Consider the following 26,750-nt stretch of genomic DNA (forward strand, 5'->3'; position numbering starts at 1 on the left):
TAAGATTGTTCACAACAATGTCTTTAATAATCCACTAGAGGGCACAACTGAATCACTCAAACACTGTTTTTTAATGCTACTCCTCAAAGCATCATTACTCTTAAATGTCTTAAACACACCAGCAAAGTTAATGTTAATCAAAGGCTTTGAAAGGAAAATCATATTTTATTCAGAAACATACATTTGTTCACACCAAGGTCACAAAAACAGTCATCTGAGATCAGTCTGTATATTCTGTTACACCAGGGACACAGAAGAGATGTTCAGTCGAAAAAAATCAATATTTAATACTTAATTATTTATATCTTAGAGGGTAATTGGAAGGAGTACCACAACTGACTACCTAATGAGGAGTATGATCATAAGTGGTGGTCTGGGTGTGAATAGAAGGAAATATAGTGCCTTTTAATGAGCATACTATACAACCACAAACTGCGTACACACTCCAACTGTGTATGTTGCACATGTTTTGAATCATATCAAATTTGTTCTGGTTTATTTTGATTGTTTTACTTTCCCTTGGTGTTGATATGTTGCAGCCATTATTATTTTGTCTTTTACATTCTTTGTTTTTCATTAAATCTTAATGGTAGTTTCACATCTTTGTTTCTTGTCTCGTCTTTCTCTGGATTGTTTAATAGAATATAATTTTCTGGAGATTACACCCTGGACCCACTGACTTGCTGGGCCCCTGAGCACATGCCTCCTTAGTGTGTTCAGTGATCTGTCCGTACATGTCTGTCAAACTCGCAATTAACCATTTCATATACACTGAATTTGTATGGCACTTTGACCTGTACGCAATGACTGACATGACTGATTACAAACATCCAGTCCACATAAAGAGGATGCCTGCTTTGGTGATCTATACAGGGCAGCTGTGAGAGGAGACTGGCGTGTCTTTGATGGCTAAATCCAGATCCAAATCCCTCTCTTGGACTCGGATCTTCTCCAGACAGCCTGTCAAGAAATGGGAGCGGATATTATCCTCGTCTTCACCTGAGAAATGGGGAAGAAGAAAGCTCTTGTGACAGTGGATTGCACAACACTGAACAGTCTATCCAATGAGTTTTTTCCTGTTTTAGATTCACTGATTGTCATCCTTTTTTTCTGGATGCAGTGTGTGTGTTTTTACTGCAAATCTTGTTTTTGCTTTCTATACAATAACATAGGATGTTAACATTTATAGATCTAAAGAAATGATCAAGAAGGTCAACATCATCACTGTGTAATCTCACCCAGAAGGCCTCCAATGGCGAGACGACTGTCTCTCCAAATTGTCAGATAACGGGTTTGGCTTGCTGGACTAGCCTGTAACGTAGTGGCGTTTGATTCATCTTCATCTGGAAGCACTTTGAGTAAATCCTTCAGAAAGGTAATCAGCAGTTTCTTGAAAGAGTTTTTTATGATGATTTTTTCTTCCCTGAAAGTGAGTATGACTTCCTGGAAATAAGAAAAAGAGACAGATATCAGTTTCCAGCAAGTTTCTGTTTGTTTCGTTTAGCTTGATGTGATTTAAATGAGTCACATGTTCTTACAAGTTCGGGGGCCAGCGTTGCAGTGCCATTTAGTATGCTGGGAATTAACTTTGGCTTGTTTCAGATTTAAATGCATACCTTTGTGTCATTTTTGGCTACTGCAGAAAACATGAGCCCCTCTTGAGAAGCCTTGATGCTCAGAATGGTCCCATCCATCAGACTGAAATCACCCCACAATTCAATCCTGAACCCACGTTCTTCATCAAACGGGAAAACTGCAAATGGACAAAAGAAAGAAGTCGAATTATGATACAACCATCGCCAAGAAACACTTGGAGTTAATTTTTATTAGCATGGTAAATCTGATTACAGATGGTGATCAATGACTGCTTGTCAGAAGTTAGACAAAATATTGCTATCGGAGATGTTTTGTCTTGCAAAAACACACCATCCAGGCCAGCCGGAGAGCATGTCATTACATGAAGGAGTGCTAACACTTGCCCGTGTTTTGTATAACTTAGCACTGTGTTCCCACCTGAGGTGTTGAAAATTGCAGATCCAGTGCCGGGGAAGTAGCTGCCAGGTCGAATGTTTTGATAGCAGGACCACAGCTCGTCTGCCTCTGCCTCCCAGGGGATGCTGAGGTTCAGCCAGCTGCCTTCCCGCACACAGCCGTCCATCTGCGGCTTAAACTGTGGCCAAAAAAACAAGACAAACAGGGAACTGTAAAGATGCCAGCTGTGACTGCTTAAGAAATGTGCAAGAATTTAGGCTTATTATGATACGTTTTCAGTGCTCTTGTGTATGTGCTGCAAATCATTATTATCATTATTTTGCTGAGTATTGTGAAACATAACTCCTGGGAGTGTAGAGAAAAACCTGATCTGATATTACTGATCAGGATGGATAAAAGTTCTTGAACAGTGTTTCAGCACACAGCACCTGAACAATCATCCTTTCCTTGTTAATCAGGATCCCTCCAAGAGCCAGTCGCAGTGCACCGGAAAGGACTTCCCCTGCCTCTGTGGACTGCAAGCCCACCACCAGTCCAGTTGAGCCGTCCACATCCAGGGTGACAAACTTCCCGTGGTTGCTCACTTCCAGCTTGGTGGCACCAAGGAAAGGGAACAGAAAAATACACCATGTAATGATGCAGAATTCACATATTGCTGAATGTTTTGTAATGTCACGTCATGAGGAAATCACGTTTCATGTCAAAGATCTGTGTTATTTCAGGGAAGAACCTCTTGACTGACAGTAAACCCGAAAGACCCTGGAAACTCACCGTGTGCCATTTCCCGTCGTTGAGCTTCGGCCCACCTGCCACGCTGACCAGCGCGTTTTCTTTGCTGATCTGCATCAGAGGTATGCCATCTTGAAGGGACAAAACAAACCAGTCCTCTCCGTTTTTGGTGTCTCCGTAAAAAATCACACCTTCAGGGTCAAACGTCCGCAGCTGAAAGGATGACTTGATGCTTGGCAAAAAGGACAGAAATACAACAGTTAACTCAGGTGGGAAGGACAGTCTGTGGAGGACGATCATCTGCCTGATTAATGTGCTTTTGATATCTCTGTGGTGGAGCAAACTGTATTCCAGGCTATGACAGCTATGGTTACAAAGCCATCGTGCATTATTACGATACCGAATTTAAGGAAAACAACAGTCCCACATCTTGTCGTTGCCTCCTTGTCCACAGATGTTACCTTCTTATCTTACCTCCTGATCTCAGTGAGGTTGGCTGTTGTGTAGATCAGCGGCCTCCAGAGGTCTCTGTCCTGGCCGAGGTAGACAAGAGAATCGCCTGATACTTCTTTCTAGTGAACACAAACACAATAAGGCGTTCATTAAACGCTAAACCACTAGCTCTTTATTATGTACACGTTCATTGAGGGCTGTCTTTGTATTGTACAGTCAGACAACTTGATTGGTTAGTGGTTAAAACCACATTGATTCAAGTTAAAGCATAATTACTGTGTAAAAAGGGAAGTGTGGTAAAATTCTTGCCTTGATGAAGTGTTAAATCAATGCTGATGCCATTGAAGTACGGGAAACATACATATGGGGGGAATTAATTGGGACGAAAACATTTCAGTGAGGGAAGAACAGCTGGTGTCGCGGTGCTGATTTGCACTCAAACTGAGCAAAGTCCTAAGTCTAAACAAATTATCGAAGCCTCTCTTCAACAGGTATTTAATTTGGATACAGTATGAGTTAGTTAATGATTTTTAGGTTTTCAGGCTGCACTTAGTTAAACCCCATCCTTAAAAATCCTGGGAAATGAAGCACGGAGGATGTTTGACCAATAAATGTTGCTTAAAAGGTTTTTAAACAAACACTTTTGTTGAAATGTTCCAAACTTTACAGTAAGCAGAGACAACACATCTCACAGAAACTATGTATGCCTTCACAATAATTCAGCAACTTGATTAAAGCCCCAAAAATACATGGAAATCATCTGTGTACCAGCTTTGAATTGGAATCTCCAACATATAACGCACATGTTAATTCAAAGCCTTATGCATCAGATTTACATACCTTACCCCGTCCGTTCCCCTGCCCCTCAACTCGCCACCCCAGCAGTGTGAGACTCACACCGAGGAGCAATCCACTCGCCATTGCTTTCCAAAGCACGGCCATCCTTTAGTGTTCTTACCTACCCAGGCCTCTCAGCGTGTACTTTCCAGAGCCCTTGGGTGGTTCATGCACTGCCAGCTTTCCTCAGAAGAGCAGAAATACCCTGCCACAGTGTGTGGGGAGCGTAGGTGTGTGCTGGCACACCGTCCTGGGCTCCAGAGGGCAAACAGAGCTTGGTCAGTGTAGGTTATTGATCCCCAGGAGGAAGCGCTTCGTGGCGGTAGCTAATGGGATGCTTGTGAAATTGTAGGAGGGTGGAAGACACACGGTGGCACACAGAGGAATGAAAGTGTGGGGTAAATGGCAGACAAATATATCAGTTAGTGTGTCATTTTATTGACAATTACATGGCTATAAAATAAAAGCAAACTTAAGTGTGCATAATTTATTATGTAGCACATTTAAAAGCAACATAATTGACCTGTGGAGTTAAAATCTGTTTATCAGCCTCCTGCCCTCGTGATGGTTCAAATAGCAGCAGCACAACTGCAGGCCGGGTCAGTGACCTCAGCCAGACCACTGATGTGTTTACCCATGACACAGGAACCTTGATTCACCACCGCTGCCCGTGACGACTCAGTGTGTGTGCTGTGGCGACGGAGGAGGGAGAAATGAGAACGGTGCTTCACAAAGTCACAAAGCACTGTTTTCTCCTCAGCTGGCAGCATTCCCCCTGATACAAACTCCTTCCAGGAAGGCTGTGATATCTGGGAAGAACTGGGAAAGGAGCAACACACACATACAAGCAGAAGGAGGCTGCGAACAATCTGTTAGTCAGTTATTGAGGATTAGGAGTTAATCTGAAATGTCAAATCAAACGGGAGCATGAATTTCCTCATACTCTGTCTCAGTGTGACGCATACTAACTGATTTTATACTGACGATAGTCACAGTAGGTGATAAAACAGGTGCGAATGATAAGATTATGATGGCTGCATTCCATTTGTGTCCTTGTACTGTGTGTTTTGGCCTGCTGGGACACTTGAATAGAACAGAGACATCATTGATGTTATTAGTAACATCTGTGCTTTAGCTGGAATGAAAAGTTACAACATCTGCAGCAAAAAAAGATCCAAACATTACTCACCGCTTTGTTTTGCTTCAAATCTGAATAACCATCAACGCCAGGAATGCACTGCTTTTTTTTTCATTTGATCATTTGTCGATAGCTGTTTTGAGAGACTAATTCAGCTTCATTCATATTTAATGTTTAAAGGAGAATAATTGGTCTCTGACATCATTCTGGGAGTGCAAAGACTGGTGAGTCACCAAACTGCCTGTTCCTGATAAAGCCACAGAGTGTCACTAGTGGGAAAAGCGCTCATTTGGTTACTGTTGGCGATCAGTTCCTAATTCTGCCAGGAGCGAACTGTAATCTGCCTCAGGTTTATTTATCATGAGAAATAGTGTTTTCTTTGTCTAATATTACATAAAAACATGATTAAAATCATAGTGAATATCAAATGAACACAGAAGAAAACTGTTAAAAATATTAAAGATATTAAAAATATTTAAAACCATATATTCAATTTAATAGTGTCATATAATACTAATACAGAAGAATAAATCAAATGATGAATCAGAAAATGTTGCTCGCACTTCATTTACTACCGACAGCAAGAACAAACGTTCGAAAAAGTTGCGTAATGCTTAAAAGTACTTCACAACCAGAAGCCAATCGATGTATCTGTAAACAAGGTTAATTAGCAACAGGTCAGTAAAACAACTACAAACAGCATCCCAGAGAGCCTCTCAGAAGAATCGTTTAAACAATCAAAGACAAATAATTGTGCAAATAATAAATAATAATGCAAATAATTTGGGGTTTCCATTATTTGTGGTAATTAGTGTTAATAATAGAGTAAAGTCCGGGTAAAGTTGGAGCCCCGTAACGAGGCTGAAGGTCCTCGTAGCAGCCGGCCCGGGTTCCTGTCCTGGCCCGTGACCTTTGCTGTCCTTTCTCTTTCTGCCCACTTTTCTGTCTTGCCATTTTCAAACAAAGGCCAGTATTGCCTGAAGAATTCTTAGGGGAAAAAGATCCAGATGAATCTCTACAGAACAGACGAGGCTAAAAACAAACAATGGCTGGAAACGATACCTTCAGGCCATGAACAACAAGCATGAAGCGCAGTTCAAAAGCCAGCATCGGTGATGATATGAGGATGCTACATTGTTTGGTATCTGAGTAATTTGCACATCTGTGAAAGCAGATTATCATTTATACCACCAACTTATGCTGCCACACGGACATCTTTTACAAGAGAGGTCGTGCTTATTAAACATTCTGCTCGTATCACAACATCTGTAGAAAAGAAAAAAAATCCAGATGCCAACAGGTCCGGACTTGAGCCCCTAGAAGATCTATAGTGCACGATGAAATGAAGAAGAGGAGACTCCTGTCGAGGGCCTGAAAAATAAAACAACTGGTTTCTGTTCCCAAATACCAAAGAGCGTCAACAGAAGAGGTGCTACGACACACATCTGCCCCCAAGTCAGTGGCTTTAAATCTAAGCTGAGCAGATGTTTTTCACAAAGCGAACACACACTTCTTCATTTTTAACATCCGAAATGTCGTCTCTGCTCCATTTTATAGAAATAAAAGGTTTTAATTGATTTGCAGCGGCACTGAATGTGGACCACGTGGTCAAAGAAGCACAAGGCATCAACGTTTGTCCACTCGCTGAATGTCAAACGGATATTTGCACTTCATTTGCATTAAGAATTTTAGCTCAACTTGTAAAACATTAGACAACAAAAAAAAGCACATAACCCCCCCCAAAAAAACCAAAGAGAGTAGAGCTGATTTTTAATGGGTCATCAGGTTAATACTTTATTTTGTTTGATTGCAGCAAAGAGAAAGAAGGAGACAGAAACAAAGGGAGGGCGAGACAAGAAGAATGTTGGAAAAAGGAGACTACAGACTTTGGGAGAGCTGTGGCTACAAGCCTTTGTATCAAATCTAAAGACAAAGTCATCAGGCAACATTAAAACATCTTTTAAAAATAACATTAACATATTCTGTGGGCTCTATATGGCACAGTATTACCCTAGACATGTACACGATACCAAAACAGTTTAGCCACACTCCTACATCTATGAAGAGCTTCATAGCAAGTAAAGCCATGAAAACTATCTCCAAGTCATACTGTCATTTCTCAAGAAAACACTCAGTTACTGTTCAAATTTCTTATGCCATAACAAGGCACCTTAACAGTTGAAATCTGGCAGATTTCCATCTTACTATAGATAATTATTTAAATATCAAAGCAGAGGCACATTCATTTGAACTAAACATACAGTAAATAGTTGTATTATTACCACCAGATTCCAGTCCAGTCACTACAATACGTCGATTTGCATGCTTTTGGTCTGAATGATAACCATGATGGCAAACTATGGCATAAGAAATGGTCCAAAAACACAAACATGTCCATCTACAGGAATGGCTTGAGATAGTGAACTGGAGACAGCAAGGCTTTTTTTTTTCTTCTTTTTTTTTTTTTTTTTTACATTGAAACTAACTCACAGAAAAGTATCCCAAAATAAACAAAACAAACAGGTGGTCCATATACAGCCAAGGGATACGCTGCTTAGGCAGATTTATTTTGGTTTTCTTATTCCCGCAGTCACTCGCACTCACACACGTACCAAAAACACACAAAAGGCTTGTAACCACACCCGAGGGGATGCCCGTGTGCCCCCTGCAGTCGGTCACGCTTTGTTTTAACACTCCCGCCAGAATCAAAAGGTGCACCAGTACCATGACACGCACATGCACGCGCTCCGAAGCACACGCCGCTCATCCAGAGGAGGTGCAGCGAGCCAGAGTGTGCTCGAGGGGAGTGGAACAGTTAAACAACTCCTAGAGGTAAGTGGCTTCTAATTCTGTGGGTTTTTTATTTATTTTTTTATTTAACTGTGGTCAGTAATGAAGAACAAAAATTCAACAGAGATATGGAAGCTCCAAAGGCCAGAAAATATAAAAGGAAATAAAGAAAAGCTGTGTGCACAATGCCAGATTTGCTGAGGATATAAACGGTTAGGAAGCAAGTGTTGCTCATACTTTGTGGATACAGAACCCAAGTTTACTGACATGTTCCTAGGACTACTGTTTATATGCATACCAGACGTTATACGGTTCTTTAACAGGTTATTTGTGTCAAAAAACAACAAAAAGGAACTGAAACCAACTCTACCATTAATGCAGCTGTACTTCATTAACCTCATGACTAAATTTACATTCATATTCTTAAGTTTACTCCCCCTTTTCACTGAAGCCACTTCCATCTGGTAAGAGGGCTAAACAACAAAAACAACAACATAGTTTAACGAAACAAACATAGAGAGATAACATTACACATAACAAAAAGACCCCAGGAGGGCATCTGGAGAGTTTCGGCCTGCCATTTCGGCTGCTAAGCTCAGCCTTTTCCTACCTCTTAGTAAATGACACGGAGCAGGAAGGGAAATAGATCTGATTTTTTCCCAAACTCCTCTCAATTGTGGATTTTTTCTTTTCTTTTTGCCCCCAGCGTGATTTCTGCGGAGCCTTCTGATTCAGAGTCCACCGGTTTTGTGCCCACGTATTTCTCTTCCTATCCAGAAATAACTCAATACCCTGAATCCATTTTTCTTTTTCCTTCTCTCCTGTCGCTCTCTTTTTCCTGGCTTAGGAGATGGGGCCTTTTCCTCTTGCAATCAAAGAGGAAAAAGCTACACAAGATGAAGGCTGACTGGTTTCTATTCCTTTCCTTTTTTGAACTTGAAGGAAATGAGATGAAAAATGGAAGTGCAATGGTCTACCAGCTTTTAATTCTTACCCAGTGGCCAGCTACATTTCCAAAGCAGCTACATGTGTCCCCTTTAAGTGATCACTACTTTTCTATTTTGTGCACATAAGGTATAAACTATGGTGAATGCTATACAGATCCTACAGCGTCATCTGGACACAAAGTCGGCAAGTTTGTCAAGACTTAAGAAGCGCAGATGATCTGTCATTGTCATACACTCACGTCCAGCCGTAGCTTTTGTTTCTGAATGATTTGGATATGAGGAATCACTTCTAAATGCACTTCTACACATTGACCTACAATAGCGATTCCAACTAGAGTAGGAATGCTGTGTGCGTCTAACACGGAATGATCTAGACATCCACACGCACATTCAATCACTCGCAAACAGACACGCCTTCACTCACACACAGCAATACCTGCTTAAGCCCAACGCTGCATGCACAAATCCCTACATACATGTGCATGTACATGCTAATATATAACTCTCACAGAGTATCTCAACAGGATACACCTGTGACCTCACTCTCTCATACAAAAATACACAAAGTTTGAGTTGCTTAATGCTCCACCTCCAACTTTGTTGAGTAAGGACTTCTCTGCCTCATCCCTTATCCAAGCCCATACAAGCCTTCCCTGAAGAGCGTTTACCCTCGTTATACGGTGACTATAAAGGGAAGTAGACTGAACTAAATTTTCACACAACTCACACACCCTGTTAGCAGTTCTTATTCTTATAGATAATATAATGAGCCGGAGAGGAAGATTAATCAAGCTTTAAAACTACAACACACTACAGGAAGACAGGAGAGACACGGAGAAAGAAGAGCTGGAGTAAAGATAGGGGAGTAGTGATACGTCACTTCAAGATTGGCTTTTCCTCCCCGTTTCTTTGCTCCTTCCCCTCTCTTCACACCTACTCCTGCAATGCCTCTGATCTCTGTAGAATAAAAGAGAGGTGGGGGTACTGTGCAAGTGTACTGAGTGAGCTCGTGAGCACACATCCCTTCCACTCCCAGCTAAAACAGACGAGGCTGTCCCCTTTGAACCATACTCCTTATAGTGCATCTGTGGCCTACTGTTTGCTGCTGCTGCTGTCTCGTTGCTTTTTGCTGCTGCCGCCGCTGCTGCTGTACAGCCGGGGATTTGTCACCAGGGGGTGAGGGGCTGCACCCATGTAAGGGCCAGCAGTGGCTGCGTAGTTGAAGATGGCAGGGAGGAATGGCAGAGGCTCCACCTTGTCTCCCCCAGGTCCCATCATGTTCACAGCCACAGGAAGTGCTGCCAAATTATAGGGGTAGGCTAGGAGCTGGGGTCCATAGAGCAGCTGGTAAGGGTCTGGATAGAATGGCAGCTTGGCCACGTCGCCGCCATTAGGTACTATCACTTTTCCCAGTGGGCCAAATGGAAGTGCCCCAGGTGGATATGAGGACATGAGCAGATTCTCCTCCTGCTTCTTCCCAGAGCGGTAGCTGTCCGGCACAATAAGGGGTAATGGATAATCCTGGGAGGGGTAACCAACTGGGGTGGTGTCCCCTTGCTGTGAATCTCTGGAAGAAACTGTGTCCTGGTGGTCTGGCTCAGGTGGTTGGGGGGCTCGGGGGAGAAGCAGAGCGTGTGCGGAGGGGCGGTCACTGGCACCAGCTGCTCCAGTGGGCAGCGGGAGCCTGTCGAGTCCTTGTGAACTGGAGTGAACTTGCCGGCTGGCTTGAGCTAACAGTCCGATAGCTGAGGGGGACCGGCAGGGGGACTTGGGAGTGTGCCTGTGTGAAGAGGGTCCATTCATAGTGTTTTGAGTGGGGATATGTTGGGGTGATGGTACAGGGCTCAAGGGCTCCTCTTTAGGCACCAAAAGTGGAATCTGGTCCTGTGAGGGATGAGCAACTCTACAAATTTGCTGGGCCCTCTCTATCTCTTTTTCTCTTTCTTTCTCAATTTCTTTGTTCCTCTCCCGTTCCCTCTGTCTCTCCAGCTCCCGCTCAGCCTCTCTTTGTCTTTCTATCTCCCTCTCTCGAGCTAGTATAGAGGACATGGTCAAGTCTTGTGCTTCATTTGGAGAGGGACTCCTGGACAGGGACTGGACTCTGAGATCTTGGACAAGGGGTGAATCCTCGTAACCTGTATGTAGAAATGCACCGCTCCCACTCTGCCTCTCTCTGTCCATAATGACCCCATCCCGTCTCATGAATCCCCCCTCAGAGATGGGAGTCGTTGTCATGGAAACAGGAGGAGCAGCACTGGTTATTCTGGTCTGTGATGTCATGGGCACATTTGAAGAGGTGTTGGTGGATGTCACAAAGTGCAAAGGGCTGGGTATTCTGTGGACCTGAGTGTCTAGATTCTTTTTGCTGGAGGTGCGGTAGTCGAGACAGTCAGGTCCATTCATGACTAGCACACTCTGGAGAGTGGATGGTGTGGCAGGCGTGACTTCAGATTTAGTTGGTGTAAGCTTAACTGGGTTTTCTAATGGAGGGTCTGAAATCCGTGGTCTGGATTCTCTCTCTAGAGCTGGAAGTGAGAGTTCTGCTAGTTCGGGTTTTTCACTCAAATCTAATTTCAGACGTTCACCTGCGAGTTCGCTTGGATGGTCTACATGCTGCTGTGATGCAAAACAGTTACCGCCACTGGGCGGCTCTGGTGCTGAATAGCTGATAACTGACACAGAGAGCGCACTAGGAATTTGTCCCATTTCAGTCTCTGGTTCTGTGCTACAAGTGTTAACAAATGTCTGTGATGCTTTTGGCTCTGAGCCGTTATCTTCCTTTTCTCTCTCTGGAGAACTGCTTAACTCATGGCGTCTGATATGACGAGTTAGTGCTGAAGATGTCTTGCACACCTTATGGCACTGTGCACAGGTGTGTCGTGATAGTGCTCTTCTGCTTAGACGACTTGGACTAGAATTACTTCCTCCCAAGCCTACTTGCCCCCCTTTATCTTCATCATATTTTGCGGTCTCAGGCACAGATTTAATCCCAACTACAACTTGTTCACAACCTTTAGGTGGCACAGAGGGAGCCTCAGTGGGCTTTGGGTGCTGGGCTCTCTGGTGGTCTTCCAACTTGTCCCTTGAGGGGAAAGTGGCTCGACAGAAGAGGCATACAAACTCCAGCAGATGGCTCAGCTCATGCTTGTCTCGCTTCCTAGGGCTTGAGAACCAGCGGCCACATGTACCACACTCTGCTGCATTCCCATTAGTCCAAGGCCGCCTCTTTATTCCTGTGGGAGCCACTGAGGTAGACAGAGGAGGCTTTGGAGAGTGCACAGGAGGTGTGGAGACCTGGTGACGGGCCTCTTTAACCTGTTCCTCTGAATCTTTATTTTTGTCTTTCAAAGGGGCAGAGACACCATCTTTCTTTTTTTCCCCCTGCTTGTCTTTGCTAGTTTTTGACCGTTTTTCAGCCTCCTCTGTTGTCCTGTCTTCTTCTTCATCTTGTGATTTCTCTGTTTGTTTATTCAGGAGGCTCTTAAGTCTCTCTGCCCTCCTCTTCAGTCGGATGGAGCGCTTGAACTTAAGTTTCCGTTGCCAGCTCTTTACCCTCTGCAGATGTGCTTGGGCCTTCCTCTTCGGCTTGTAGGAGTAATATGGTCGCCATAAATTATCCTCCATGTCGTTGTCACTGTCCTGCTCACGCACCTCCTTACGGAAGTAGTACTCCCTCACCCGATCAGGAGATTTGGAACTCTTTTTCCTGCCCTCCTCCTCCTCCTCCTCCACCTCCTCATCCTCCTCTTCCTCACAGTCCTCTGCTTCCTTATCACTCTCTGCCTCCAGGTTGGCTCTGTTCTGGAAGTGATGTTTATGGTGATGGTGGTGGGAGGGGGTTTGGCGTGGTTCCTTGGCTTCACGTAGGGATGATGATTCACTCCGTTTGATTTTTGGAGGAGAAAGGCTCTTGTCTCTCCTAAGGTCGGTCTCTGAAATGCTTCGCTTCACTATGGCCTCCTCACCGATGCGTACAGTAATCTGGCACAGTGGCCCTGCTTCTTTGACCTGTGAACCCACAGGTGCTGAAAGGTGCTTTGAGATTGAAATATTACTCTTGCTATGAGACTTGCGTGATTTGTGAAATAATCTACCCGTCTCTGTGTCTTGTCTGCCTCTTGTGCCATCCTCTGTGGTATCTAAACTGTCTCTTGACCTCTTTCTATGATTATCTGTGCTATCCCTTAGTTTTTTGATTGGCCGAGGACTGCCCTTGAGTAAAGTGTGACTGTTGCTAGTTTCAGGAGATGGGCTACGGACTGGGCTTTTTTCACTTCCAGATGTAAGCTGGTTGCTATGCACAATGACAGAGGATGACACTGCCGTTCCATGAACTATGACGGAGGGTTTTGTATGACCATATGTTATAACAGAAGGCATGCTCATTTCTGTGCCTCGACCAGTCTTGAGAGTTTTGGTTTTGCTGCTGTTGGATGTTTTGAAGCTGCCACTGCCTCTTCCCTGCTCTGACTCAAGGGCCTCACTCTCATGTTTTCTAACATGGGGCACATCAGTCTGGGGGAGGGGTGTTAGTGCAGAGAGGTTCCTGTGCTCAGCAGCAACAGAAACAGGGAAACCATCAGGAAAGGCATCAGGATCCGGCTTTAGACTCTGAGGGGGGCCCCCTGTGATGAGACTTTGCAGGTCCCCCGGGCCCAAAGCACAGCTCAGGCCAGGCAGCGAGAGGGAAGGTGTTTCAGCTGATGGCAGTAGAAGGCCATTATGCAAGCTGTCGCTGTAGGTCTTGTAGGGTCTCTTCTGGGAGCGCATGGGGAGAAGACGGTAAAGCTTGAGGGCATTAGCTTTCTGCTTATAACCCCCATTGGCTGTCTTTTCACTAGAAATGAGGCTGGGGTTAATCCCATGAATGGTCTTTTGATGTGTCTTGAGATTGTAGTAGGTGGCAAAGGCATCCCAACAGAAGATGCACTGGTATCGCCGCTCTCCTGTATGCCACACCTCATGCTTTGTGCGGTACTCAGCCAAGGCGAAGACCTTGTCACAATAATGGCATGGATATTTGCGCCGCCATGAGTGCACATTTGAGTGACGCTTCAGGCTGGATAAGGTCATATAGGAACGCTCACACACAGAGCAGAAGTAAATGACATTGCCATCTACCACCTTCACAAAATGGTTCTCATCACCCGCCAGCAGCTCTGTGCCTGCTGCATCATCACCCTGGATACGTGCCAGGAGGCTTCGTGCTTTCTTCCCAGGCCGCGCCTTGCTGATGTCTGTTTCTCCCACAATCACTCCCCCCTCCACTCTCACCTCACCCTCCTCCAGTGGCTCCTCCTTTGGCTGTACAGTGAGAGAGGGAGGGCGCAGGCTGTTGGAGGGCAGGCCTGGCACCCTGCAGGAGCCCTCGTGGGATTGCAGTCTCTTGCTGTGGATGAAGACTTTGCCACAGTAACGGCAACTGAGGGCGCGGCTGCCACGATGCAGCCGCATGTGGACTGTGAGGGAGGAGGCTGAACTGAAAAGCCGATGGCAAACTCCGCAAATCAGCTCTGGCTTCAGGCTGTCGGTGGGGGAATAGGAGGACGAGTGCGGGGGTGCTGTAAGACCTTCAGAAGGTGGGGGAGGCGGTGGAGGTAATGGAGGAGGGAGATGGAGGGTGGGTGGGTGAAGACTTGGTCCATGTGGGCTTCCCGCTTTTCCAGCTGGCCTTCCAGTCAGTTTCTCTCTCCTGTCTGCATCCCCACCTCTCTGATAGGCTGGCGTGCCCAGACTGAAGAGAATCTGGGCAGTCTGAGAGGGCGAGGCTGTACCATTGGACACCCTGCGCCTCTCATCCCATCCATCCCCACCAAAACAGCCCCCTATAGGCCCACTGGAAGATCTTGGGGGTGACCTGTGAATCTGAGTCTCTGAACTGAGTTTGGAGCACTTAAGAGGAGGCAGGGATTTTATATCCTTCCTGATAAATGCAGATGCTGTCATGGGAGATGAGGAGGAGGATGGCGAAGAAGATGGAGAGTTGTCGTGTCTTGGGGGCTTAAAAGGTCTGTGCTTGACATCCATAGTGGCATCCAGTTTCCACAGTGACCCCTTGTCTGAGCTCTTGGAGGATGGTCGCCGTCGATGGGGGGAAGGGGAGGACGAGGAAGAGCTATGACAGTGGCTTGGTGAGGTCAGAGACGTTGGGAGAGGGGCTGCACTAAGCGGGAAGCTCAGGGTGATTTTTGCGTTTTTAGGTCCATCACCCATATCTTCCAGCTTGTCCTCCATCGTAACCTCTCCACGGCTTCCAAGCCTTTTTCCCTTCATGTCCAACCACTCAGCTTCCTCTTCCTCCTCCTCTTCAGACTGAAAGGCCACACTAGGACAGTGGACTGGTTTGTGTAGTTCTTCAGTCCTACTCAGGCTGTACAAACTGACGGGTGGACGTAACAGTGAGGTTTGAACTCGGTGAGGGGTGTTAAGAGCCACTGAAGACGGCAGCGGGGAAGACAACAGTGACAACCACCAACTTTGGTGGAGTACGGCGTCCTTAGCTGCAATATATGAGGGGTCGCAGCGGGAGGTTAGGCCAGGAGCCAGGTGATGTTCTCTCAGATGTGGCTGAATAAGGCCCTCATGGTGGAGGTCCCACACCTTCTCACCGGACACCATGACCAGCCCCCGAAATCTAAAGAAGAAAAACAGAAAGAAACTATAATCAAAATGAATGAACCATCTGCACATTAGCATAAAGAAAAAAACATTAAGATTACACCCAAAACGTTTGCACAAGCAATCATGGTCCTGACGGAACGCTTTTAGAAAGCGACAAAGCGAACCAAATGCCCCAGCAATGCTGAACTCCAACTGTTCAGCCAGGAATGGTGAGTGAAAGGAGGGAGAGGGCAGGGGGAAGGAATGAATCTGCGGCAGTGCTGGTTTAGATTTCAGCGTGCCAAAGCCAAGCTTTCAGAAACGCATTCCAGAGATCCATCTCCCTCTGCTGTGACACAACATTCCCTATGCCTAATTGGAGGACGTTCAGATTTAATCAAGATTCCCTCAGAATAGAGTGCCGACTCACATCTGTGGCCCTAACACGCATAAAAATAGTCGCGCTCTCTTGCTGTTTGAGCAAGAGCCTTGTTAGCCATTCCTGGCAGGGGCTAAAATGTGCCAGGCATGATTCTAACCATTCATTTGTGAAGGCGGAGGGAAGGAAAGAAGAGAAGAGGAGAAGGGAGGAAGACTGCATGCATGTGCAAAGAGAAGGGATGTTTTTCTGCCCTCTGCATCCGGTACAATTTAAGCTAAGCTGCAGAAGATTAGCAACAAACTATTCTCATTTCCATATAAATCTAACAGCTACGTTAGTGGATGCAGTGCTGCTACAATCTCCCATAAGACAGCTGCAGATGCACAGTTTGCTGTTATCATAGAAATGCGTCCATGTGTTCAGGACAACAGATTGGAGAGAAGAGCGGCGACAGTATAAAGCTGTAATGATGCGACAAGAAGAAAAATCCTCAGTCATGCTTTTCTGCCTTCGTTTTCAAGCAGCAAAGCAGCCAGGAGGGCAGGCCGCTGTAAAATTCCACAGGCAGCCCTGAACAGGCAGAAACTAGGTCAGCACTGTTATTGCAGAGGAAAGAGGAGGGAGAGAGAAAGAGAGAGGGGGGGAAAGAGGGTGAGGATGAGGGAGAGTGAAAGGGTGACAGAAACAGAAAGAGAGCGAGGGTTAGTGAGACAGCAGGAGACGGGGGCACTGAAAAAGACACGCCGCACTGTCAGACAGACAGGAGCCCAGGCAAACACTGACCCAAGCTGCACATACATGCATACACTCTTAGATGCCCGCAAGCAAGCCACACGGGCATAAACAAAGTAGTTCAACATGGACGGGCCCCACTTGTAAATGATATTCAAAAGTGAAAGGTGAATCTGAGTGCAGCATGGCCTCCAACTGGAATACAGCTGGAGTGATGTATAGTCAGCAAAGGGAAACTATAAGTGCCTTTTAATGACATATTCAGTGCATAAACAGGTCCGTGCCTTCTCAAGATGTATGTCTAAAACAGAACAAAGGCACGCAATCCTGTCTCGCCATATTTAGGCGCCCTGTATTGATACAGGCCTTCATTGTCGCTCACATTTGTTGCACAATAAACACCGAGCAGGAAATCCCTTATGGCAAGCGACAGCCTGCTACAAGTGGGCAGACACACTAAGAGACAGTGCTAATTCTAAAAATTTCACCATCTCATCTGATGCTCGCGCCGCGGACAGGGAAATGCGTATGACGCCCCCTCGTTCTTCTACTTTATCTCCCTGTGACGCACACAGCTGCTGAACAGGCAGAGGCTGCACGACACGCTGTCTGACTGTGACAGGCAGCGTTAACGCGCTTTAGCTGGACTGAAATTAGTCACACACAGAAATCTGAGCACAACATACAAAAGGCAGCAAACGCTGTTTCCAACCTCTTCTTCATTTATGCAAATGAACGAACATCAAGACACATTAATTTGTCTGTAAAACTTGCAGGCACACAAACAAATGTGACCATGAGGACCCTCAAGCAAAATCAAAACAAACAGAAACCCTGTTCCCACACCTCTCTGCAACAGGATGTTCTGCACAAATAAACATGGTGGTTGGTCTATAAAGTGTTCATCTATTTCAGCTTGTGGCATTGCAAAACTTCATAACACGAGCAGGTGCTCAGCTGGTGCAACGCAAACAGGACTCTGCGCAGAGCACATCGTACCAAAAGCAAAAGCTTTCACATGACTCTTAACTGATGGGCCGAGGGCACAGAGGCACACTTTCAGCCTGTACTGATTCTATTTGTGTTACATACCAAACGACAAATGTCAGAAAAAAGTAACCACCGCTACAGCTTTTTGTTCAGATCGTTTTATTCAGAGCTTTTTCAAACAAAACAAATGAAACAAACGTGTAGATAAGTCTCCCTTTGTCAGCACAGCGTGACTTTTAAACGTTCTGTTGTGGTTCGATAATCCGGCTTTGATTTTGCTCCTAAAAGTTTCAAAAGTTTTTCTGTTTGATCCTGACAAACTTTCTCATTTGCATATGAAAACCTGAAGCTATGACCATGGAACCCCCTAGTTCGTAATCTACTGAATTTAGCAGTCAGTAAGTCAGCAGGAACATCATCACAGCTAAAGTGGACTTGCATAACAGGCGGCAGGACGACAGAAGAGTTTGGCTGGTACATCAGCTTAAAGCCTTGAACCAGACGTTGAGCAATCTGTTTATTCCTCACTGAAACTGGTATCTGTGCTGATCGGGAAATAGCTGTTAGTAACCACGTTAGTTTAATTCAATTTCTTTATTAACTCTTCTTCCATCTTAAAAGAAAAGTTCAGCAAAAAAAAAGAAAAAGGAAACCACAAGTATAGTGATTTTGTGAACTTCCAAGTGAAATACAAACTGAGACATACTACTTTTAGGATGCTTTGCCCGATCATCATTATCATCATAACTGAGGATTAAAAAGTCTGATTTTAACCAGCTAAATTTGAATACAGTTTAATATCCAGGTAAAGTGATTCAGAACATAAATGGCTAACATTTGTTCCTATTTCATTTAAATATCTTAAATAATGTTATTTCTGCTCTTCCAAGTGCTTATTTTTTAAGATCAATTTTCATAATGCAAGCCATTATAAGCCATTATTGTACTCAACAAATTAGCTGCCAAAGGATAAAAACGCAACATTTCTGCAGCAAAGTAGAGGCATTCAGACTGGTTGTAAACAAGCCAAGAGCTGAGCGATGATCTAAATCGCTTAACTTAAACTCTTACAAATGCACTTCAGCGAAGCTGTTTACGTGAACACAAATATTCAAATCAGTCTGATCTGACATGAACGTACTTTTACCTTGCCAGTTCCCCAGTATATAGTCTGTGTAATGTCAAAGTGAGCACTTGTGCACATACAGCAGGTAATTGTCTAGAGATGTCCTGCCTTCTAAACTTTACCCCGGCACCACCCTCGTCTAAACCAAACAGAGCGTTTCCAGTTGTGAGAACACGTCTGACCCGGACAATCACCTGCAGTGTACTACATGTGAAAAAAGGGAACCTCCAACAATGTCTGGACCCGAGTCTCCCAACATCATACGAGAAACCGGCCTGACAGTGAACACATCTGACATGTCTGTAAGTATCACAGACTTAGCGTTCACCCTTTGAAGGATAAGTGCTATTCTTCGGCACCTTAAGTTCTGAACCAGGAAATATGTTTTTTGCATTTGTTCTTTTTCAGTAATATAACTCATTTAATATTAACAAAGTGAGATGGTGTTACTACTAAAAGGAGTGATGGTAGGGGGAGTGCCTGAAAGCAGAATGTGGGGGGCCTCGGTGTTCCAGCCGGTGAGCCAGCGGCGAGGAGCATTTGGGAAGAGGGAGGCGTTAGTAGGGCTTTCTCCCCGCTGAGGAGCAGCCAGAAGGGTCCAACTATTGAGGCAGCAGTTGGTGTGTCAGGACAAGAGTGTGTGTGCGTGCGTATGAAATTGTGGGTGTGTAAATAAGGGGAGGGGGCATTGTTAGCAACGGCAGCTACTGGACTCTCCACAACCCCCCGGCCAAGAGCACATGGTTGAGCCAGCCAGATGGGATAGAAGGAGGGAGGGAACGAGGGAGGAGGTGAGGGATGTTGGTATGGGTCGGGGAGTGGTTGTGGTGGGGGATGTAGGGGTAACTTCAAACACATCTCATGTTCACATTTTATAGTTTCCTTGTCTTTCAGATCCCCCTCAGCGTGACTGGCAGCGCGCCCCCACCTCATGTGTAAACTGTCGTGTTGTGGTGATTTTGAATGCCAGGCTACGCACCAGCAAACGTGCACATGCCTAAAACCACGTTCTCTCCGTGCTCCGTTAGCTCTCAGCCCAGCACGCAATCCTCAAAATACCGCTCACTGCAGCAGGATCATGGGAGGCATTAGGACACAGTTAAACCAAAAAAAAAGCATCCCTGGAGAGCAGCTGCACAACATCGTGACCTTTTTGAGGTAATTTCCCCCAAAATCATTTTCAATTTACACTAGCGGTCCCTGCTGCAGGGGGTGTGAAAGCTCTGCTGGAGTTCGTAGTCTCAAACAACTGAGAAGCGTTCAGCATTAGCAAAGCTGAGTCAAAGTGTTACAACGGTCCTGTAAACTGCAACCACCACGGTGGAGGAGTGAAGCAGAGTGCTGCAGCAGCTTCCTGAATGCGTCCACATCTGTTTGGCACTTTTGAAAAAAAATTGTAAACATTGTCAACCAGCTCAAAGATGGCAACATCTGAATCTCAGCGCTTTCATGTCCTGCGAAGAAAAGGCCCAAAGGCACGCAATTTATCTAATGAGTGACCTTCACATAAATCACTGAATTAAGAAGACTTTGACGGCGATGACATCATCTTTTTTTACAACACAGAGCGGGGAGAAACTACACTTCCTATTGTCTGACCTATGACCCCGACCCGGTGGCAGCGTGGATCATATTTTCCATACGTTGAGCACAGGGGCTTGGCTTGGCATCCATGGAAACCAGGAATGTGGAGTAGCTGGCAGCAGATGCTATGTTGTTTTGGAAAAGAAGTAAGGCTTTCAGCAGCAACAACAGTGTTAGGGACATCAATATGCCCTCGGCTGCTCTACGTGAGAAAACCGACAGCAAAACAACAGGCTGGTAAAATGGAGGACGAGTTTGGCGACCCAAAACTGAAATAAGAGACGAACCCAGCTGATGGAGTTCAAGGTGTTTACCATCGCTAACGTTTAAGTTTTTCCTCAGAAAACACTTCTACTGATGTTGTTAGTAAGTTTAGGCAGAAGTGGGAGACTGGCCCACCATATTGAGAGCCCCCCCAAAAAATCCCACATCATGTTTAACGCCTGTTCTGGTGTGTGTTTGCCACCGTCCCCCCCCCCACCTGCGGTGAATCACCAGGATGCAAAAATCTTAGCTAAATTAAAAGTTTCATCACAACCTCAAAACGAGTCATCGCTCTTGAAAAAGAACTGCGTGGTGCGTCAGCAACAGAGGGGAGGATGAGGGAGACAAGGCCTGTTACTGGCACACACACACACACGCACACACACACACACACGCACACACACACACACGCATACAGACAGACCTAACACAGGCACACACACTCATAAATACGCTTCCACAAACACACACTGTATAAATACACACACCCAACAGCACTCACACCCCGACACGCAGAGTAAAATAAAAATCTTTTCCTCCTCTTCATGCACGGAGCAACCGCCGCCACACAGCAGCGAAGTGAAGCAGAAAAACAAGCAGGAAAACAACAGAATTCAGCCTCTCTGCCTCTAATTCTCTCAGTCTGTCTCTCAGGAAGGCAAGCATACAAGAGAACGTACCTCGGAAAACCTCCTGCTGCATCTCTGCTGCGATGTGTTCTCTCCCCTCACACTCCCTCTCTCCCCCTCGGTCTGTGTGTGCGCACGTCTGAGTGTGTGTGACGGAGAGGGAGAGAGCGCTGGGAGAGGCGGCGCACACACACACATGCACACACATACAGGCAGCAGTGTGTGAAGACAGAGGGCAGGAGCGATTCTCACACTCGAACTTGCTTGCTTTCCTTCACTCACTCCCCTTTTCTTGGTCTCCGGCTCTCTTCGCCTCGCTCGCACCAGTTTTTGCTTCTGAAACACGATTCTCGGTGCTTTTGCGCTTTTTTAAATTTCCAGCAAGTGAACCCCCCACCACCCTCCACCCTCTGCACCTCCTAAACCGCCTCCCCCCCCACTGAATCCAATCTTCTTTTTATTTGGAAGTGTTGTTCTCTCTCTCCAACGTGCACGCACACGTGCACACACGCACACACTACTTTATATACACAAAGCCCAGCGATAGGGAGAGGGAGGGAGAGGCAGAGGGAGACAGAGTGGGAGAGCAAGCAAGCAAGAGGACGCCATTTAAGCAGTTTGTTACGAGGACTGCAAGTCCCCAAAATGGCTGAAAACAAACAGGAACCACGCCAACTCAAAAAACCTGGGCACAAGGACAGACAGACAGACTGAGGGAGAGTGAGGGAGAGAGAGGGGAGACAGCAGGAAAGTGAGACAGAGGCAGGACAAACTGGCGGCAGTCAGATGGCGGATGGGAGCACTCAGCGAAACAAGTGAAGTTGAGGGAAAAATGGAGACATTAAAGAAGCGCTGCAGCGATTTAACACTGCGCCTCCACAAAGTTTAGAGCGTTATGAGCAGCAGCAGAGGCCGCGATATCCTGACGCAACGTCCCTGGTGCGAGTCAAGTCCTAAAACAAACACTGGATACTACAATTCCCATAATGGGCTGGGTCCAAACGTACAATCCCGCCCATTGCAATTTTTATAAAAACAACTGGTCCAATGAGTGCCGGTGGAGATCTAACAATTAGTAGGTCAGCTGTGATGGCCTAACATCGCCGTCAAGCCTTCATCAGGCTGCGCCACGTCCTGAGGCACAGAGTCAAATGTTTTTCCTTAACTTCTAACACCCCACCAATGTGGGGATGCTGCCAACTTGAAATGATGTTAAGCTCGGGCGGATACTTCCATCGCTGAAAGGTAACGACAGATCGAATCTGGAAACATAAGATGTTTACACACATAAAAACTCGGCTGCACGGCGGTGTGGTGGTTAACACCGTCGCCTCGCAGCGGTTCCAGGTTCAACTCCCAGCTGGGGGGGGAGTCTCCCCCCGGGTATAAGTGGGTTCTCACCGGGTGCTCCGGCTTCCTCCCACCATCCCATAACATGTATGTCAGGATAATTGGAGTCTCTAAAACTGTCCTTAGCAGTGAGTGTGGGTGTTTGTCTCGTTTGTCTCTGTGTGGCCCTGTGATGGACTGACAACCTGTCCAGGTTGTACCCCGCCTCTCGCCCGATGACAGCTGGGATAGCCTCCAGCCCCCCCGATGACCCAGCCGACGGATTAAGCGGGTATAGAAAATGGATGGATGGAAATTCAGAGCACTGTGCTGAAAATATGATCCAGACATTCTCCGTTGTAGCTGTTCCATTATGCACTTCACAGCAGGAGACTCCCACAGCTGTAAATACTCTGGTGAAAGCGGCTACCCTTACCCCCCACATGCTTGCTCAATCATCACTCTGAGGCCAGAGCAAATGCAACGGACGTGTTTTTACATGCAGCTCTGGTTGCATATCAACCATGCATAGCTCTGAAAATGGCCGAAGAGCAATAAGCTGAAAAGTCTGTCTGAGATGATTCAGCTTGATGACTTCTTTCATTTGACTGTTCCTGTGAGTCAAATCTTTATATTGTTCATAAGAAGCCTGCTATGGTGGGGACACGTTCTTTCTGGATCCTAAAACAGTGGCCAGAACATTACGTTTTGGTCCCTCCATACATTGTACAAGTCTGTCAGAGTCTGGGAAGCTCAACCATGGGAAAGCTTTGGTACAAAATGAAAGAAAGGGGAAAGAGGTGGTTTAACAGGCACAGAAAATGGGGCAGGGACACTGATCGACTGTCCATGGGATCAGCTAAAAGGGTTCAAGTGTTACGAGTGGTGATGTCAGTCATATGAATGAACTGCTTTTAGGTCAGCGGGTTTATTCGGGGCTGCACTAGAACTACAGGCGACAGGGTACTGTTGTGTTTGGCAATGCAACTTCAGGCCTGAATAGCTGGATATCATTTCGGTTTCATCTGTATCCATGTAAATGCCTGACAACAACAACTCCCTCCGCTCTGGTTTCTGCTGGCCGGGCACGCCACGGTCAGTGGAAATTCCATATATCTGTGCTCCCCCTCTGCGGTCTTTGATCAGGAAGTATTCTGTGAGCTGTAACAAGAGGGCAGAAAAGTGCCAGTTGGGGTGGTTCGAGTCCTGTTATGCTTCAGCCCCATCATACTTCCCACTGTCCTTTTGAGAGGAGTCCGCCCCGTCCACACTCCCCCCAGCAACTCTCCCACAAGTACACACCAACTGAACCTTGACGCCAACAACCCGCCCTCCTCCTCCTGCCCTTTCCCTCTCTCCCTCTCTTTCATCACTCTCTCTCGCACTCTCATTGTACGCTGCCACACTTGTCTCCATGGGAACCGCTCTGGGATTGGGTGTTGTTCCTGTGACCTCTCTGGCTCATGGAGTTGGACAAACTTTTTTCCCCCCCACCCCCCCCCCCCCCCACTCCATCCTCTCTCATGCACTCTTGCACGTCTTCAAAGCATGCTGGGTGTGCGTGATCGAGAACACGAAAACTGGAAATAAAATCATGTCAGTACAAAAAGACAAAGAAAAGAAAGCCTTTGAATGTGTGTGTGAGACAAAAACTGCCCGTTGGCAAAGACAATAGTGTGTGTGTGTGTGTGTGTGTGTGTGTGTGTGTGTGTGTGTGTGTGTGTGTGTGTGTGTGTGTGTGTGTGTGTGTGTGTGTGTGTGTGTGTGTCTTACAGGAGGGCAGCCGCTCAGTCCACACATGTGTACTGGCATTGTTCTGGGGCTGCAGCCAGTCACCGACTCTGTATTCTGAGACACCCCGTTGTCCATCCATGCCTATTCATGGTTGTTTGGCCGAACGTGATCGCAGCTTTTCAAGCTGTTCTATCAAGCGACACACACACACACGCATCTGAATATACAAAGATGTAGAAACTAACGGAGGACTCTGGGGGGGAAATGTTCAACCATTATCTAATCAAGACGTAAGAAAACAACGGCTAAACTGAAGTTAAAAGCAGTGAAGTTTCGTGAACACTTTACCAAAAAAAGATTCTCTGGCCAGATTCAAATTTAAAGGAATATTTCCTTTTAGTGTGTTGGACAACACAGAAACGCCAAGCAGCCTGATATGGTTATACACACTGCCAGGTAACCTGTGCAGTTACTTCTTTACAGAAGGGTAAAACGTATTTCTCAAGTTATTGTGCAGCAGCATGTGTCACTAAGAGAGGAGAACTTGTATGAACAAACGACTTAAAGCAGCAAATCTCAGGTTAAACTCTTCTCTCTTGTTCTGCCTTGAATAACACCATTTTGAAGGTTAATTTTCGATTTAATACGTTTCAAGAGACTTAAAGGCAGAAATGCAGGCTCTAAAAAATGCCTTTTTCCTCACTAATTAAGGGAATTATCTCTGTCATAGTGCACTGCGCAGAGCGCGACAGTAAGGCGATCCTACGCCTCAGCGGCTGTCATTTAGTCAGTTGGTCTTTTCTCTGCTAGTTCTACCTCATATTTCACAACTTCTCAATATCGTAAATGACTGTTTGGGCAGGCTCAACAAACTACAACCTATCAGGTGTCTGACTGACACAGACTGATATCTGGCGCTGTTCTCACACTTTAACGGCACAAACTGGGCCACGTAAGTGTTCTTTTAAGTTTTAAATCAACATGAAGTGGCACTTTAAAGTCAAATTCAGAAATGACAGGAGGTAATAAATCAATCAACATCATTTTTTTTACTTAAAATTGCACAGTTAGACCTGTGAACTGTACCTCCTGAGCCATGGTTACAAAAGCAGCACCTTCACCATCCGCTGTATGTTTTACATGTCCTCTTCATCCTTGTTTGGCTACCTTTAGTTGACAGGGTCATATTGCTGAGGGGAAAATCCAACCTCATATTTCACAGGCTCTATCACCTCATGTTATTTCTCATTTTTAAATATTGACTGAACGACAAAATGCCAGCACTTTACCAGACTGATGAAGCCACTATTGTCAAATGTCCCATGTTTATGTCCCCTGTGTGGGTCATAGTATTACCGGGAAGGCTGTGGCTGAAAGTGACACCAAAAAGCAGTCACAGTGAGCTGCTTTAGAGTGAAAAACTAGACAATATTTTCTCACACCACATGTAACCATCTCAGCCCTTTCTATGGATAAATGTATTGCTCCTCCCAGCTTTAAACAAATGTAATGAAGTTTAGCCAGAGACTATTTTTTTTTGTCTGCAATGAAACTCAACAGGGTACCTTTATAGAGAAATAATTCAGACGTCAAATCTGCCCCATACTGACCTGCAAACTGTGCTTTGTGGTTCCAGTAAAACAGTGGCATGAGTCAGCCGTCTTGTAACCGACAAGGAAGGAAAAGTTCACCATCCTGGTCAGTTTCCCAAAATGCACAGTCACACCTGCAGTCAGGCTGTTTTTCGAACCTGAGTTCATCTGAGACTATGTTTTCCATGGGTGTTATGTATCAGATCTATGGCTTGATGTTTACTTGGAGGTGGAGGCTACCACCATCTAAAGACATTAGTAACACAAGCAGAAACACTGCATAAATCTACACTATATAAAGTGCGTTTCTTCTTACATTCAGGTTGGGTTCCTCCTTGCACGGATACTTGTGCGAATATATCCTGAGGCATGTTCAAGTGTTAGTAAACATCCTCAGTCATCTGAAGGAAGGGATGACTAACCTGCTCTCCAGCTGACTTGGACTGAGATCAAAGTGGGAAGTCAAACAACGTTTGAGGAGTTCAAATGTCGGTGGCTTCTTAAAGAGGAAGCAGCGACTTTTTCAGGGCTGACGCGAATCCGGTCTCTGTGGCCTGCACAGACAAACATGAGGACGGAAATGCAGAATGAAACCACAGCACAGGCTTTCTGTGCAAAGCACATGAACAGAAGAGCAGAACAAAGATTTATACTTGTTCCACACATGAGCACAGATGAAAGGGTGTTTAATCCCTCCGCACTGTCTCACAGACACAGCAGCGGTATATTGAGTAACCTGATTAAACCTCGGTAGACAAGGGAGGGGTGAGATGAGCGTGCTGGAGCATGTCCTCAGCTAGCACTTCTCTGTTGTTTATAAAGACATATATCAGGGCAGCAGCTCAGTAATGTGCCGCTCAAAATCTCTGCCAATAGCAGTGCAGAGGAGACTTTTCAAGCAA

General features: G+C 45.7%; 2 protein-coding genes across 2 annotated transcripts; both read right to left on the bottom strand.

The window, feature by feature from the left end:
- Positions 1-4,193, bottom strand: shbg (sex hormone-binding globulin). Its single transcript, XM_072376058.1, has 8 exons — positions 4,015-4,193; positions 3,196-3,293; positions 2,764-2,953; positions 2,421-2,582; positions 2,014-2,170; positions 1,617-1,753; positions 1,239-1,443; positions 1-999 (listed from the first exon to the last, which is right to left on the bottom strand). Exons 1-8 carry the CDS (start codon positions 4,114-4,116, stop codon positions 866-868), a joined length of 1,185 nt encoding a protein of 394 aa, XP_072232159.1. The 5' UTR covers positions 4,117-4,193; the 3' UTR covers positions 1-865.
- On the bottom strand, positions 4,015-26,369 carry zbtb4 (zinc finger and BTB domain containing 4). Its single transcript, XM_072376057.1, has 2 exons — positions 26,271-26,369; positions 4,015-15,520 (listed from the first exon to the last, which is right to left on the bottom strand). The coding sequence occupies exon 2, from the start codon at positions 15,502-15,504 to the stop codon at positions 9,979-9,981; it is 5,526 nt and encodes a 1,841-aa protein (XP_072232158.1). The 5' UTR covers positions 15,505-15,520; positions 26,271-26,369; the 3' UTR covers positions 4,015-9,978.
- Between the last annotated feature and the right edge of the window lie 381 nt (positions 26,370-26,750).

The sequence above is a fragment of the Leuresthes tenuis genome, unplaced genomic scaffold (assembly GCF_036924035.1).
Source record: "Leuresthes tenuis unplaced genomic scaffold, fLeuTen1.0.hap1 SCAF_22, whole genome shotgun sequence".
NCBI lineage: Eukaryota > Metazoa > Chordata > Actinopteri > Atheriniformes > Atherinopsidae > Leuresthes > Leuresthes tenuis.